The 13,382-nt window shown below is 44.8% G+C and overlaps 1 protein-coding gene across 1 annotated transcript; it reads left to right on the top strand.

Annotated features, from left to right (window-relative positions):
- Positions 1-10,170: 10,170 nt before the first annotated feature.
- On the top strand, positions 10,171-13,339 carry tmem129 (transmembrane protein 129, E3 ubiquitin protein ligase). Its single transcript, XM_029771556.1, has 4 exons — positions 10,171-10,503; positions 10,761-11,235; positions 11,472-11,631; positions 12,192-13,339. The coding sequence occupies exons 1-4, from the start codon at positions 10,299-10,301 to the stop codon at positions 12,438-12,440; spliced, it is 1,089 nt and encodes a 362-aa protein (XP_029627416.1). The 5' UTR covers positions 10,171-10,298; the 3' UTR covers positions 12,441-13,339.
- The last annotated feature ends 43 nt before the right edge of the window (positions 13,340-13,382 follow it).

Below are 13,382 nucleotides of genomic sequence, written 5' to 3'. Positions count from 1 at the left end.
CCTCCATTGTAACACTATATATACAAAAGTATGTGGACACCCCTTCAAATTAGTGGATTTAGCTATTTCAGCCACACCCGTTGCTGACAGGTGTATAAAATCGAGGACAGAGCCATGCAATGCTTTTCTTTCTAATGTTAGGGTTGAACTGGCTTTTTGTATGCATAACCTATATAATATACAGGGAAGCTATGCTACAATGATAAGTACATAAACTACGGATAAGTCAACTGCTGAAGACAAGAACTACATCCAGCGATAGGAAGTGCGTCACGACGCTGGGACCAGCCTGCACGCCGACTATAGGAGGAGCAAGTTTAAACCACGCTCCTCCTCCTCCCTCTGACAGGCCAGCATTGAGCGGGAACTATCTCTGTCAGAGTATAAAAGGAAAAACAATAGGATGAGACTCTCTCTTCTCTGTCTGCCCTGCGTGGTGTCACTGCGAGACCGTATACGAACCACATATTTACCCTACACGTGTTTGCATTAATTAAAGAACAAAGAAAACTTGAGTTACTCTTTGACAAATAGTTTGTTCTAATACCAGATTTGAATTGACGCGACTCGAACACTAACAAGTCAGTTCCTGAAATTTCTGCCCTGCTAGAGCTGTCCCGGTCAACTGTAATCTCACAGAACGGGACCACCGAGTGCTGAAGCTTGTAGTGCGTAAAATCACCTGTCCTCGGTTACAACACTTACGACCAAGTTCCAAACTACCTCTGGACGCAACGTTCGGGAGCTTTGTCGGGAGCTTCATGAAATGGGTTTCCATGGCCAAACTGCCACACACAAGCCTAAGATCACCATGCGCAATGCCAAGTGTAGGCTGGAGTGGTGCCAAGCTTACCGCCATTGGACTCTGGAGCAGTGGAAATGCGATCTCTGGAGTAATGAATCATGCTTCACCATCTGGCAGTCTGAGGACAAATCTGGGTTTGACAGATGCTAGAAGAACGCTACCTTCCCAAATGCATAGTACCAACTGTAAAGTTTGGTAGAGGAAAAATAATGGTCTGGGGCTGTTTTTCATGGTTCGGGCTAGGCCCTTTAGTTCCAGTGAAGGGAAATCTCAGCGCTACAGCATAATGATATTATAGACAATTCTGTGCTTCCAACTTTGTGGCAACAGTTTGGGGAAGATCCTTTCCTGTTTCAGCATGACAATGACAACGTGCACAAAGCGAAATCCATACAAAAATGGTTTGTCGAGATCAGTGTGGAAGAACTTGACTGGCCTGCAAAGAGCCCTGACCTCAACGCAATTGAACACCTATGGAATGAATTGGAAAGTCGACTGCGAGCCAGGCCTAGTCACCCAACATCAGTACACGACTTCACTAATGCTCTTGTGGCTGAATGGAATCAAGTCCCTGCAGCAATGTTCCAACATCTAGTGGAAAGCCTTCCTAGAAGAGTGGAGGCTGTTATAGCAGCAAAGGAGAGACCAACTCATGGGTCTTCCAAGATGGCGTAGCAGTCGGACGTGTGTCTTTGTCTTGTCCCGTCCTTTACCTTTACACCGGATCATCGCAGCTAGCTAGCTGCTATCCGAGTGGCTACTCCTGGCTAATGTCTCTGTCCCGAACAAGCACCAGTTAGCCTGGAGCTAGCCTCGTGCTAGGCCCATCTCCCGGCTAGCCAAAGAAGTCAACCAGCCAATTCTTGGGCTACAATACCTTTTTTGCCAATTGGCCTGGACCCTTTACTACCGACACAGAGCCCCGCCAATCCATCACGACTGGTCTGCCGATGTAACTGGCCAAGGTGGTCTCAATAGGCTCTTCCGTTGCGACGTCGCCGGATGCCCATCTGTTAGCCCCGGCCCGCTAGCTGTCTGAATCTCCGTGTCTCCAGCTCGCCTAGCGTAGAAGCGACTACAGAATTGGCTCCCTGACTCATCTAGTGCTACTCATTGGACCCTATGATCACTCGGCTACACATGCCTCTCCCTAATGTCAATATGCCTTGTCTATTGCTGTTTTGGTTAGTGATTATTGTCTTATTTCACTGTAGAGCCCCTAGCCCTGCCCAATATGCCTTAGATAGCCCTTTTGTTCCACCACCCACACATGCGGTGACCTCACCTGGCTTAACTGGTGCCTTTAGAGACAAAACTGCTCTCATCGTCACTCAATGCCTAGGTTTACCTCCACTGTACTCACATCCTACCATACCCTTGTCTATACATTATGCCTTGAATCTATTCTTCCGCGCCCAGCAATCTGCTTCTTTCCGAACGCACTAGACGACCAGTTCTTATAGCCTTTAGCCGTACCATTATCTTACTCCTCCTCTGTTCCTCTGGTGATGTAGAGGTTAACCCAGGCCCTACAGCCCCCAGCACCACTCCCGTTCCCCAGGCACTCTTATTTGTTGACTTCTGTAACCGTAAAAGCCTTGGTTTCATGCATGTTAACATTAGAAGCCTCCTCCCTAAGTTTGTTTTATTCACTGCTTTAGCACACTCCGTCAACCCTGATGTCAATGCCGTGTCTGAATCATGGCTTAGGAAGGCCACCAAAAATCCTGAAATTTCCATCCCTAACTATAACATCTTCCCACAAGATACAACTGCCAAAGGGGGCGGAGTTGCAATCTACTGTAGAGATAGCCTGCAGAGTGTTGTCATACTATCCAGGTCTGTGCCTAAACAATTCAAGCTTCTACTTTTAAAAATCCACCTTTCCAGAAACAAGTCTCTCACAGTTGCTGCTTGTTATAGACCCCCTTTAGCCCCCAGCTGTGCCCTGGACACCATATGTGAATTAATTGCCCCCCATCTATCTTCAGAGTTCGTACTGTTAGGTGACCTAAACTGGGATATGCTTAACACCCCGGCCGTCCTACAATCTAAGCTTGATGCCCTCAATCTCACACAAATTATTAAGGAACCTACCAGGTACAACCCTAAATATGTAACCATGGGCACCCTCTTAGATATCATCCTGACCAACTTGCCCTCTAAATACACCTCTGTTGTCTTCAACCAGGATCTCAGCGATCACTGCCTCATTGCCTGCGTGCGTGATGGGTCCGCGGTCAAACGACCACCCCTCATCACTGTCAAACGCTCCCTAAAACACTTCAGCAAGCAGGCCTTTCTAATCGACCTGGCCCGGGTATCCTGGAAGGATACTGGCCTCATCCCGTCAGTAGAGGATGCCTGGTTGCTCTTTAAAAGTGCTTTCCTCGACATCTTAAATAAGCATGCCCCATTCAAAAAATGTAGAACTAACAACAGATATAGCCCTTGGTTCACTCCAGACTTGACTGCCCTTGACCAGCACAAAAACATCCTGTGGTGTTCTGCATTAGCATCGAATAGCCCCCGCGATATGCAACTTTTCAGGGAAGTCAGGAACCAATATACTCAGTCAGTTAGGAAAGCTGCACCCCCTGCAGCAACTTGCCCAAGCCCCTCCCGCTTCTCCTTCACCCAAATCCAGACAGCTGATGTTCTGAAAGAGCTTCAAAATCTGGATCCCTACAAATCAGCTGGCCTAGACAATCTGGACCCTCTCTTTCTTAAATTATCCGCCAAAATTGTTGCAACCCCTATTACGAGCCTGTTCAATCTCTCTTTCGTATCGTCTGAGATCCCCAAAGATTGGAAAGCAGCCGCGGTCATCCCCCTCTTCGAAGCGGGAGACACTCTAGACCCAAACTGTTATAGACCTATATCCATCCTGCCCTACCATTCTAAAATCTTCGAAAGCCAAGTTAACAAACAGATCACCGACCATTTTGAATCTCACCGTACCTTCTCTGCTATGCAATCTGGTTTCCAAGCTGGTCGTGGGTGCACCTCAGCCACGCTCAAGGTCCTAAATGATATCATAACCGCCATCAATAAAAGACAGTACTGTGCAGCCGTCTTCATCGACCTGGCCAAGGCTTTCGACTCTGTCAATCACCGCATTCTTATCGGCAGACTCAATAGCTTTGGTTTCTCAAATGACTGCCTCGCCTGGTTCACCAACTACTTCTCAGATAGAGTTCAGTGTGTCAAATCGGAGGGCCTGTTGTCCGGACATCTGGCAGTCTCTATGGGGGTGCCACAGGGTTCAATTCTCGGGCTGACTCTTTTCTCTGTATATGTCAATGATGTCGCTCTTGCTGCTGGTGATTCTCTGATCCACATCTACGCAGACACCATTCTGTATACATTTGGCTCTTCTTTGGACACTGTGTTAACAAACCTCTAAACAAGCTTCAATGCCATACAACACTCCTTCTGTGGCCTCCAACTGGTTTTAAATGCTAGTAAAACTAAATGCATGCTCTGCAACCGATTGCTGCCCGCGCCCGGCCGCCCGACTAGCATCACTACTCTGGACGGTTCTGACTTAGAATATGTGGACAACTACAAATACCTAGGTGTTTGGTTAGACTGTAAACTCTCCTTCCAGACTAACATTAAGCATCTCCAATCCAAAATGAAATCTAGAATCAGCTTCCTATTTCGCAACAAAGCATCCTTCACTCATGCTGCCAAACATATCCTCGTAAAACTGACTATCCTACCGATCCTTGACTTCGGCGATGTAATTTACAAAATAGCCTCCAACACTCTACTCTGCAAACTGGATGTAGTCTATCACAGTGCCATCTGGTTTGTCACCAAAGCCCCATATACTACCCACCACTGCGACCTGTATGCTCTCGTTGGCTGGCCCTCACTACATATTCGTCGCCAAACCCACTGGCTCCAGGTCATCTATAAATCTTTGCTAGGTAAATCCCTGCCTTATTTCAGCGCACTGGTCACCATAGCAACACCCACCTGTAGCACGTGCTCCAGCAGGTGTATTTCACTGCTCATCCCCAAAGCCAACCCTTCCTTTGGCCGCCTTTCCTTCCAGTTCTCTGCTGCCAATGACTGGAATGAATTGCAAAAATCACTGAAGTTGGAGTCTTATATCTCCCTCTCTAACTTTAAGCATCAGCTGTCAGAGCAGCTCACTGTACCTGTACACAGCCATTCTGTAAATATCACACCCAACTACCTCATCCCCATATTGTTATTTATCCTCTTGCTCTTTTGCACCCCAGTATCTCTACTTGCACATCATCATCTGCACATCTATCACTCCAGTGTTAATACTAACTTGTAATTATTTCACCTCTATGGCCTATTTATTGCCTTACCTCCCTACTCTTCTACATTTGCACACACTGTACATATAATTTTCTATTGTGTTATTAACTGTACGTTTGTTTGTGTAACTGTGTTGTTGTTTTTGTCGCACTGCTTTGCTTTATCTTGGCCAGATCGCAGTTGTAAATGAGAACTTGTTCTCAACTGGCCCACCTGGTTAAATAAAGGTGAAATAAATAAATAAATAAAATAAAATAAAAACTCCATATTAATGCCCATGATTTGTAATGAGATGTTCGATGAACATGTGTCCACATACTTTTGGTCATGTAGTGTATGTTATACCCACCAAATTTTGGCCTGCTTGAACGGCAATAGCTCAGATACACATGAAAACATGAAATGACCCAGGGAATAGGTAGAACATCGCTCAGAGATGCACAAAAACAATGGAACATTCAAAATGGGTGAACCTTTACTTGAAGTACTATGGAAGAAGTTAGTACAATGCTGCCACCTACTGCAGAAGAACACAAACAAATCAAATTTTATTGGTCACATACACATGTTTAGCAGATGTTATTGCGGGTGTAGCGAAATGCTTGTGTTTCTAGCTACAACAGTGCAGTAATATCTAACAATTCACAACAATACACACAATACACACAAACCTAAAAGTAAAAGAATGGAATTAAGGAATATATAAATATTAGGATGATATGAGATGAGTAAAGCAAAAATATGTAAACATTATCAAAGTGACTAGTATTCCATTATTAAAGTGGCCAGTGATTTCAAGTCTATGTAAATAGGGCAGCAGCCTCTAAGGTTCAAGGTTACGTAACTGAGTGGAAGCCGCCTAGTGATGGCTATTTAACATGGCCTTGAGATAGAAGCTGTTTTTCAGTCTCTCGGTTCCAGCTTTGATGCACCTGTACTGACCTCGCCTTCTGGATGATAGCGGGGTGAACAGGCAGTGGCTCGGGTGGTTGTTGTCCTTGATTATCTTTTTGGCCTTCCTGTGACATCGGGTGCTGTAGTTGGGCAGACCGCATCACTCTCTGGAGAGCGTGCAGTTGGCGTACCAGGCGGTGATACAGCCCGACAGGATGCTCTCAATTATGCATCTGTAAAAGTTTGTCAGGGTTTAAGGTGCCAAGCCAAATTTCTTGAGCTTCCTGATATTGAAGAGGCGCTGTTGCGCCTTCTTCACCACACTGTCTGTGTGGGTGGACCATTTCAGATCGTCAGTGATGTGTACGCCGAGTAACTTGAAGATTTCCACCTGCTCCACTGCGGTCCCGTCGATGTGGATAGGCGCATGCTCCCTCTGCTGTTTCCTGAAGTCCACGATCAGCTCCTTTGTTTTGTCGACATTGAGTGAGAGGTTATTTTCCTGACACCATATTCCCAGGGCCCTCACCTCCTCCCTGTAGGCAGTCTCGTCATTGTTGGTAATCAGGCCTACTATTGTCATGGGTGAATAGGGAGTACAGGAAGGGGCTGAGCACGCACCCTTGTGGGGTCCCTGTTTTGAGGATCAGCGAAGTGGGGGTGTTGTTTCCTACCTTCACCACCTGGGGGAGGCCCTTCAAGAAGTCCAGGACCCAGTTGCACAGGGCAGGGTTCAGACCCAGGGCCCCGAGCTTATTGATGAGTTGGATGGTACTATGGTGTTGAATGCTGAGCTATAGTCAATGAACAGCATTCTTACATAGGTATTCCTCTTGTCAGATGGGTTAGGGCAGTGTGCAGTGCGATGGTGATTGCATCGTCTGTGGATCTATTGGGGCGGTAAGCAAATTGAAGTGGGTCTAGTGTGTCAGGTAAGGTAGAGGTGATATGATCCTTAACTAGCCTCTCAAAGCATTTCATGATGACAGAAGTGAGTGCTAGGGGGCGCTAGTCATTTAGTTCAGTTACCTTTGTTTCTTGGGTACAGGAACAATGTTGGACATCTTGAAGCAAGTGGGGACAGCAGACTGGGATAGGGTGAGATTGAATATGTCCGTAAACACTTCAGCCAGCTGGTCAGCGCATGCTTTGAGTATGTGGCTAGGGATGCCGTCTGGGCTGGCAGCCTTGCGATGGTTAACACGCTTAAATGTCTTACTCACATCGGCCACAGAGAAGGAGAGTCCACAGTCCTTGGTTGCGGTCTGCGTCGGTGTCTCTGTGTTGTCCTCAAAGCGGGCGAAGAAGGTTTTTAGCTTGTCCCGAAGTCACTCTCATGTAGGCCCCTTTCTGCCTGAAATGTGAATTTCATATTTGAAGGTATTACGAAATAGATCAGTTGGTTGGTACACACACAGAAGTCCAAAAAAGATTTTGAACAAATACAGCCTTTCATGTAATCCAAGATAACTGTTTAATACATCAAAAATGTAGGCAGTGACCTTATATATAGACAGGCTTTAATGTTATAAACATTTTCGGGAGCAAAGAGATCCAAACAGGCTTGGGCGCTTCTTTATTTTCTTTTTAACACAAAGGCCTCCAGTTGTTCCTGGGCAGAGTGCCAGCCGCTGAGCGACCTGCTGCTGCTTCCTCCTGATATTAAATTCCTCTGGCATGTACTTTGCCCTGGCTGACGCCAGGCCGCCACCAGGTCTCGAGTAAATATTTCCAGCTGGCAATGTTGCTGTGCTGCTCTGGTGAGATAATTCATCTTTTTTTTGTAAGGATCGTACTGTTAAAATATAGTTTTCATCATACTCATTTGGAGGCACATCTGTTTTGTTAATTTGTTTTCCTCTTTCCAACAAATACTATATTAACTGTTACTTTGTCACATTACACTGGATTATCTTTTATTGGACTATTGTTGAACAGGAGTGGATCTTGAACCAGCATTACAAAGTGTCATAAAGGTCAAGATCACTTGGCAGACAGGTTGTAATAAACTTAAAGTAGGCTATTCTGTCTCACTTTTTTGACCATGAGATTACCTTTTTTAAAATACATTATTTTCATTTTACATACTGAAAGAATATATTGTGGCGTTTACGGGGTTCCCGATCTTATAACATTACTAGCTTAAATAACAAACGAATGGAGAGAGAATCATAGTTAATGCCAACAACAGCCGTTTTAATGTTACACTGCACAAGGTAATGAGGAGCTGCACAAAACAACCTAACTAGCCATACCGTAACTCACAGTCCAGCGGGAAGTATCTCCCCAGAGAGATAATCACGAGAGAGCCAAATGGGGCTCTCCCCACTAGTTATATTCACACTAATTCGGGGATATTAACCACTCAAAGTTGGCCTTAGTGCGGGAGTGACCTACTCTGGCCCGTGGTCTGCTCACCCTACCCCAGAAGGGTCGCTACAATATTTATTCAGTCATAACGTTTATGAACGCAGATTGGTTCTTGGTTTGGTTTTGCTAATTTATAATGCTACAGCTGCAGTGATAGGTTGACTAGACTCAACAAAATAACCTGATAAGGCTCACGTGGTTGGGAAATTTACTTGAGAACAAACTATTCAAAAAGCAGCTGATTGGATTACCAATTTTAAAGAATCCATTTGATATATCCAAACTGGTGGAGAGAGTGCTGGGTAAAGTGAAGGCTGTGAGGATCACGAAAGGCGGGCTTGTTTAGATGTTTTGTTCTTCTGAGGATCAGAGGGAGCGTTGCCTCAACATCAGAGTGTTGCCTCTCACCCGATTTGAGAAGCTTGATGTGTCCTGTGTGCCTCTTCGGAACAGGGCATCCCTCAAGTGGGTAATATCTTGCAGTCATGAAAAATATTCCTGGAGTAAATTATGCTTGTCGGATGAATCGTGTGGTGAATGAAGAAAAAGTGTAGACTATCTGTTCTTTTGTTTTTTAATATGGAGTCTCTCACTACTCAAGTGCATTTGGGATATATAAACTACCAAGCCAGAACATCTGTTCCAAGACCATCATTGTAAAGCTTTTGGATATGTTTCAAGTGTTTGCAGAATGGAGAAGCCGAGATGTTCAAGTTGTGGAAAAGATCATATGTGTTTTAAAAGTGATGAAAATGTGACATGTTGTGCAATTGTGGTGGGAACCATGAAGCCATGTCTTTGGAATGCCCAACAAGGGTGAAAGAGAATGAGGTGTCCAAAGTCAGGGCTGTTCAGAGCGTTTCATATGCAGCGCCTGTTAAAAGGGTTGAGGGTTCAAATGGTTCTCCTGAAGAGTCCATGGTGGTGGATAGGCCTTCACTGAAGGCTGCAGGGGTTGCCCTTCAACAGCAGGACCCAGATATGTTCAAGGTTAAGCAGGTGGACTTTGTGGTATTTATAGCTATGGTGATTAATGGCACTGCCAAGGTGGAGAGAAAGTCCAGGAAAATAGATATTGTGGATGCGGCGGACCGGTTCCTGGCTCTGAAAGACTTCTCGGCGGAGGAGTTGCATGGAGTATTGTCACAAGCCGTACTACCCTCTCAGGTCATAGAGCCTGAGAAGGAAGATATGGAGATTTGAAGGAAGGAAGAAATGGAAGTTTGGTGTTTTTGTTTTGTCAATGTGTTTTTTTGTTTTATTTGGGGTTGATTAAGTTAGTTTTCCCTATCACACTTGGGTTTTATTTTACCTTGTTTTTTTCAACCCAGTACACCTTTTTGGTTTGTAGTGTGCCATAAAATGCACAGAAGAAGTTTGTTGTGACACCCAGGCTGCCGTCCAAACTCATGGTTGTCAGCGCTAAACCCTCAGCCCTTGAATAACGTTTTACATCGTCACGTCCGAGTGTACCTTAAATGTCCCTTGCCGAAGCAATTTAAACAAAAATGTAACCTTTATTTAGCTAGGTGATTAAATGCCACTTCGCGGCCACCGGAGTATGACGCTCAACTACAGTTTGCATTGAATTGTGGGCCATATCAACCCCAAGTGGTCTAACTTCGTCACTCGCTCCCTTGAGCTAAATCGAGGGCCGTGGGGGCAAAGTTAGTGAATTGGACCTTCACTTAAGATGGAAATCAAACTGCATCCGGTTTCGACGGGGATTCCTCTAAATGAAAGGGTAGAAATAACTTGTTTGGACTGCAGCACCTGACTTTTATTTTGAAAATTCAGGGGATAGCGAAAGTCGTGGCACAGGATGTTGTCATTTTTTGGTCTGGTTTCTTCCTATTCAGTTCTAGCTACCTAATGTGTTAATAAAATGATCTAGACTGTTAGCTTCACTAGATATAAATACATTGGTAACATGGATCGGCCAGAAGTAACGTTTTCTTTAGCCTACATAGTATTAGCGTTTTGCTTTGTATTCACACCAAATGAATTTCGATCAGCTGGTTTCACCGTGCAAAATCTGTTTTCAGGATGGCTCGGAAGTGAAGATATTGGTTTCATTCAATATCATGTGAGGAGAACGAGCGTCACTTTACTAGTTCATTCAACTTTGCCACTTGGTAAGTCACTTAGCTAGCAGCTAACTAGCTGCCAGGGGCCTAGTGAAAAATAGCTAATGACATGCAATACCCACATTGATCACTGTCCTGTCAAGTGATCATTCATACTAACTGATTGAATTGTTGTTGTTTTTTTACTATAGTATAGCTCGTCTCAATTTTATCTGTGATAAGTCTGCCTAGCTAGTAGCTAGCGACATCATTCAAACATCAATTATATTGACATTAGAGCAAACTTTCTGTTCCGTATCCAACAGGTTACTACATGGGAATGTGCATAGCTGCTCCAGAAAAGTATCTGGCCTATGTTCACTTAATAAGTGATGGCTGGAGGGCTTTCTTTACATTGTCACTGGCTCTTCAGCTCTTTAGCTGGGTGCTCGTCATCTACTGGTCTCGGCACAAATGGGGAAATCATCCAATATCAAAGAACCTTAAAGCCCATGCATTGCCCCAGTCCGGCTGGGGGGCAGTTGCCTCCTCTGTCAACACAGAATTTCGCCGCATTGACAAGTTTGCAACGGGTGCTCCTGGTGCAAGGGTTCTCATCACTGACACCTGGATCATGAAGGTCACCACCTATTATGTACATATTGCTCTGCAGCAAGACACTCACTTGACAGTCACAGACTCAAGGCAACACCAGCTCTCCCCTGACTCAGCTACTCCTGTTCAGATCCTGACACTCCGGGTCGCTAGCATCAACCCCAGCGTCAAGCCCTTTGACATAAGGTACAGTAGCTAACACGAGCTATAGGTTAAGTTATAGGCTAAGCTTGCTGTTGTCTTGTCAGCTCATTTGAGAAGTAAACCGTAAACGCCAACCCCTTTCAAAACCTTAAATAGAACTACCATATTTCTTTCCCGTCGTAACACCTGTTTAATGCAAATATTGTTTTTCTGATGCATAATGCTGTTGTTGTACTATGTATGTGAAATACTCTGTTCTGAATTATGCACCTGCGTAGGCTCAATTCAACAGAATATGCAGAACTGCGAGAGAAGCTGCATGCACCAATCAGGAACGCTGCCAACGTGGTCATTCACCAGACTATGAGTGACCTCTTCTTGGAAACATTCAAATCCCAGGTGGAAATGAACCAAGTCTACCAGCTGACAAGCGGACAGGTGCACCCATGTTATATTGTCTATGGGTGAACCATTTAATGTATTCAACGTTAAAGGTAGACTCAGCGATATGATGCAGAAACTAAACGACACAGCGTGAAGTGAACCTGTGCACATACTGTGTGTGGTAGCCTAGAGCGTTGGGCCAGTTCCCGAAAGGTTGCTTGATCGTATCCCCGAGCTGACAAGGTAAACATCTGTTGTTCTGCTCCTGAGCAAGGCAGTTAACCCACTGTTCCTTGGGTGCCGAAGACGTGGATGTCGATTAAGGCAGCCCTCTGCACCTCTCTGATTCAGAGGGGTTGGGTTAAATGTGGAAGACACATTTCAGTTGAAGGCATTGTTGTACAACTGACTTGGTATCCCCCTTTGACTGTGTGAGCGCAAAGCGCTCACCTCAATCTCCGGTGTTGCTCGTGACAACATAATTTTGCTGAGTCTACCTTTAAATGAATTCTCCTCCCAACATGCTTGATAAATGGTCATGAAAAAATGTGTTCTGCTCAGTGTAGTAGAAACTAGAAATATCATGCCCAATATTTCTCTGCCTATGTTCTTAGGAGCTGGAGTCCTGCATTGGTTGCATGCAGGTCCCCGCCAACACCAAACTGTTACGGCTATGCCAGGAGGAGGGTGAAGGAGAGTGCCAGCAGTGCTACTGTAGACCCATGTGGTGTCTCACCTGTATGGGCAAATGGTTTGCCAGCCGCCAGGACCAGCAGAAACCTGAGACCTGGTTGGGCAACAGAGTGCCTTGCCCCACTTGTAGGGCCAAGTTCTGCATCCTGGATGTCTGCATTGTCCCCTGATCACTCAATACTGTTTTCTTCTCAGTCAATTCTAAAGATATGCATAGGAATCTGCTGGTGGCCTGGTGCGATGTGCATCAAATTGCCCTTGTGATTACTTTTCTAATTGTGCCTTGTCTCTGTTGCATCATTAGTGCCATTACTCTATGGGAAACCTTAGCATATTGTAGTTTTGTTCCAACTTTGCTCTTCATGATTTTGATTTGATCAAATATTTTTCCCAGCACAATATGGCTACAACATGAACTTTGAAGCTGAGTAGATTGCTAAGTAGAGGTTAAATTTAGTCTCAGAAAAATGACATTGCCATGAGCAGCACCAAAGATATTGCGAGATGCAAGACTCGCACAGTATCTGTGCATGTGCACGTGTTCGCGTCACACTGTTAGAGTGGTAGGTACGGGACCAAAACAGCTGAGAAGTTTAGCCTCGCGAGTCAATGCTCGTAGGTTTGTGGAAATCATCCCACTATGGCGTTTACTTTGTGCACCTACGTCATATCGCTGAGTCACTTATGCCTAAATGTTTGTCTGCCCCTTGAGTTACCTTGTTGCCTTGTGTGGTTTTCAACATATTCCAGTTGATCGTACTGATGAGAGTCAAATGGGGCAAAATTTAGTCGGATCTGGACAGTACGGCACAACATATCTTTACTCTGTTTTACTGTCTCTTTTTCAAGGGTGCTGTAATGGAAACATTTTGTTTACCTTTGTGTTATCGGTCTTTCATCGGTCTGTTATGCAATTATGGAACTTTGTCAATTAGGGCTATGAAAATATATTAAATGAAGTAGTCAGTTGATGAAATGGGGAAATCTGATGTGGTACATGGTATATAAAATTGCCATATCTAATTTCACAATAATTATGTTACCTTTATTAAAATATAGCTACCCTCTATTTGTTTTGTTTGTTGCTGAATGTCCACTGCGTGATACCACAT

This window comes from Salmo trutta, chromosome 13 (assembly GCF_901001165.1).
Source record: "Salmo trutta chromosome 13, fSalTru1.1, whole genome shotgun sequence".
NCBI classification, from domain to species: domain Eukaryota; kingdom Metazoa; phylum Chordata; class Actinopteri; order Salmoniformes; family Salmonidae; genus Salmo; species Salmo trutta.
Note: the sequence above shows the minus strand (reverse complement) of the source record. Positions and strands in the feature narration are given on the sequence as shown.